General features: G+C 30.1%; 1 protein-coding gene across 1 annotated transcript in view; it reads left to right on the top strand.

Moving 5' to 3' along the window:
* The window catches only part of LOC117170007 (cuticle protein 38-like), a 10,833-nt gene extending 8,126 nt beyond the window's left edge, over window positions 1-2,707 (top strand). Inside the window, exon 4 of the mRNA XM_033356522.1 lies at window positions 2,356-2,707. Within this exon, the coding sequence (XP_033212413.1) occupies window positions 2,356-2,688 (333 nt within the window). The 3' untranslated portion in view covers window positions 2,689-2,707. The remainder of the gene's footprint in view (window positions 1-2,355) is intronic.
* The last annotated feature ends 501 nt before the right edge of the window (window positions 2,708-3,208 follow it).

Here is a 3,208-nt window from a genome sequence, read left to right as displayed (position 1 = left end):
TGATTTACAAAAAAAGTTCTATGGTTCAAAAAAAAATTTTGTTCAATAGAAAAAAGAGGTTGGTAATGTAGGAATTCCACTGTGTCGCATGCCCTTAAGTATCTACATTTTATGAAAATACAAAAAATGCTACAAATCCAAAATTAATTTTTTTTGCGTAAGATGTTACAAAAATGTCAGTTAAGTGGAAATCGAATAAGTATTACAGAGCCTTAAAAGGTAAAATAAGTATATCAGTCAGAGGTCCCATAAAAACTGATTAAGAATAACAATCCGAATAAATAATGGAATGCTTTAAATTCATTTTCTATTTCTTAAATTAGATAAATAATTACAGCTTGATTAAAATTCACAATAAAGTTAATTACACAACGTTTTTTATTACAATATGTTTAATAACTGATAGAAATTGATGTCTAAAGTTCAGAATTAATGTGTATAATTTTAATTCACAATATTTAGACAACCAACCTGTTGCATTTTTGAATAAAATGCCAATTCACAATGAAGAATGTTAACATAACCTAAAATTTAAAAAAAGATTGTGGGTCTTCTTGGAAATATAATTCTTTTTAATTAACAATACTAATTTACGACGAAACACACTTACATATTCCAAAATTGTTAAAAGATTATAATTCATGTTTAAATCATAATGATTTTTGTGTTCAAGTACTCGTTTTTCGTACGAACTACAAACAAAATCTAAAATGAGTAAAACTTTTGAAACTTATTTGGAATCTACTTTTCTAAATTAAAAATACTAATTTCTGATGAAAAGCACTAACAGATTATGATAATTTTGGTTTTAAAATACCAATTTTTAGCATGAACTACTAGCATAACCTAAAATTGTTTAATACGCACAATAATGATGATCATTTTTGTTTGAAAATACACATTTCCAGTCTAAAAAAACTGTCTCAACATAAAATTTAAAAAATTGGTAAGCCTTATTCAAAATTTTATGCTTTCTTTTATTAAAATTCTTCTACAAAGTTCAAAGTCCTCCAATAGTTTATTCTTTAGACTTCTTTGTTCATTTGGATTCTAAGCTATATAGAGTTTTCTTAATATTATGGAAAAAATATAAACATATTTTTAAAGTTGTCAGAGAATATAACATTTTCACTAATTAGTCTTCCATCAAACAGTTTAATTTGAATTTTTAACAAAAACGTTAATTTGAGCATCAATAACTAAATTTTGAACAAAATAAAATTTTTCACTAATAAGACTAATTTTCAAATAAAAAACTGCCTTAAAATTAAACCTAAAATAATAGTTGTTATATATTGTAAAATTACTATTTTGTTGATATTTTTGTTTGTTTGGTTTGAAATTAATTGTTACAACTAAAAATCTAATTATTATATTTTTGGTTGAAAATTGTAAATTTTTGGTTAAAAACTCAACAGCTTCTTTGCAATTGTTTTCTTTCTTCATTAAAAAATCTTCCTTAGCTGTAAATTCAACTCATATTGAAAGGTCGCCTTTTTCGTTTGTATTCAACTGTTTTTGATATAAATTTCAATCTTTTTCGATTGAAATATCACATACTACATTTTTTGTTTACAATTCAACCTTTCTGGAATGCATATTAAAATACTGGGCTTAAAAGTGAACTTTTTTGTTAAAAATCAATTTGAAGGGGGGGGGGGGGGGGGGGGGGGGGGGGTTCATAAGTTTTACTTAAAATTCATCGCTTTGGTTGAAAAAGAAGCGATTTGGTTGAAAATTCGTTTTTTCTTTATCTGAAAGGATTAATTATGTTTGAAATATTATTTATTTCTTAATAAATCGGTTTGAGTACAAATAAACAGATTTTATGCGCTTAAATGTTTAATTTATTCTTATTTGAAAAAATTTTGAAATAGTCCAGTAAACTGAATTTTCACTTAATCGTTAAAATAAGTCAAAAACATCTTTGTATTTTAAAAATTGACCTCTGAAAATTATTACCAAAAACTTTTGAGTTAAAACTTTCTAATTTTAACAATCTCTAAAATTTGAGAATATTTTATCTCTAATATTGTAAAATATTTCATTTTTAGCATAGAAAGCTTTCCATTGATTATTATTATTATTATTATTATTATTGAAAAAAGTATTTAAATAAATTTTGGGGCTGAGGGTGGGTGGGAACTAACTCATTATAGTCCGCTCTGCCTTTGTTTGTTCAACCTTGAGTGCTCGCCTGAGTGACAGCCGTATATCCCGCGGACGCTGCGCAGCTCCTGTTATATCTGCATACGGCGCGGCCTCAATTCTCGGAAGGGCTATAGAAGGGAGGGCTATTGAAGAGTTTCACTGTATTTGGGTACGATAGGATTAATAAATTTTTCTTTTTTGTAGATGATCTTTGGAGTTTTGGTGGGTTGCATTTGCAGCTGCATGGCCGGCGTAATTCCAGCAGTTCCAGTTGCACCCGCAGCAATAGCATATTCGAAAGCAGTTCCATACGACGTGCCACCTCACACTTCTAGGATTGATATCAGCACAAAATCTCTGGCTGCACCAATAATTGCTGCCCCCATTGTTGCTCCTGCAGCTGCACCTTTCCTAAGTGGTTATCCAGCTGCAGCTGTACCTGCACCAATTTTTGCGGCACCTGGATTAATTCAATCAACTTATGGAAACCTGGTGGCTCCTTTTGCACCTGCTTATAGCCCTGCTGTTTTTGGTTAAAAAATTTGGTTTTTTGATATTATATTATAGACCCCTTGCCAATATTAATGTGTAAATTTGAAAATAAAGATCTCTTAGCTAATTGTGGTTGTTATTTCATTGTTTTTTGGAATGGTCCCCAACTCGAAAATAAAAAATAAGCTGCCCTCTTTGTGCGGCTCGCCTTTCTAGCAAGTTTGAGCGCGCCTGTGGCGCGCGACTATTCGTTCTCGCGCTTTGCACTAGAAAATGTATTTACGTTAAATTTGTGCACAAGCCTTTTGAAATTAAAGGTCAGCAGGTCAACAACGGTAAGTTGGTGATTGTGAATTCTCTTTTGTTAAAGCTCCGTCGGCTTTAACGAAGGCATTCTAATCACGCATCTCGAGTTTTGCACTCGATTTGGTCTCAAATCTGAACTTTTTTACACTATGTGCAACACTATTATATCAAATGTATATTATATATTTATTACTTCACCTCGGGCTGGTACTGCTTATTAAGATATTGCAAAATAATGTACATATTAGGTTTTTCAAAA

This window comes from Belonocnema kinseyi, chromosome 3, assembly GCF_010883055.1.
Source record: "Belonocnema kinseyi isolate 2016_QV_RU_SX_M_011 chromosome 3, B_treatae_v1, whole genome shotgun sequence".
NCBI classification, from domain to species: domain Eukaryota; kingdom Metazoa; phylum Arthropoda; class Insecta; order Hymenoptera; family Cynipidae; genus Belonocnema; species Belonocnema kinseyi.
The sequence above is the reverse complement of the archived record's forward strand: the minus strand, read 5'-3'. Positions and strand labels throughout refer to the sequence as shown.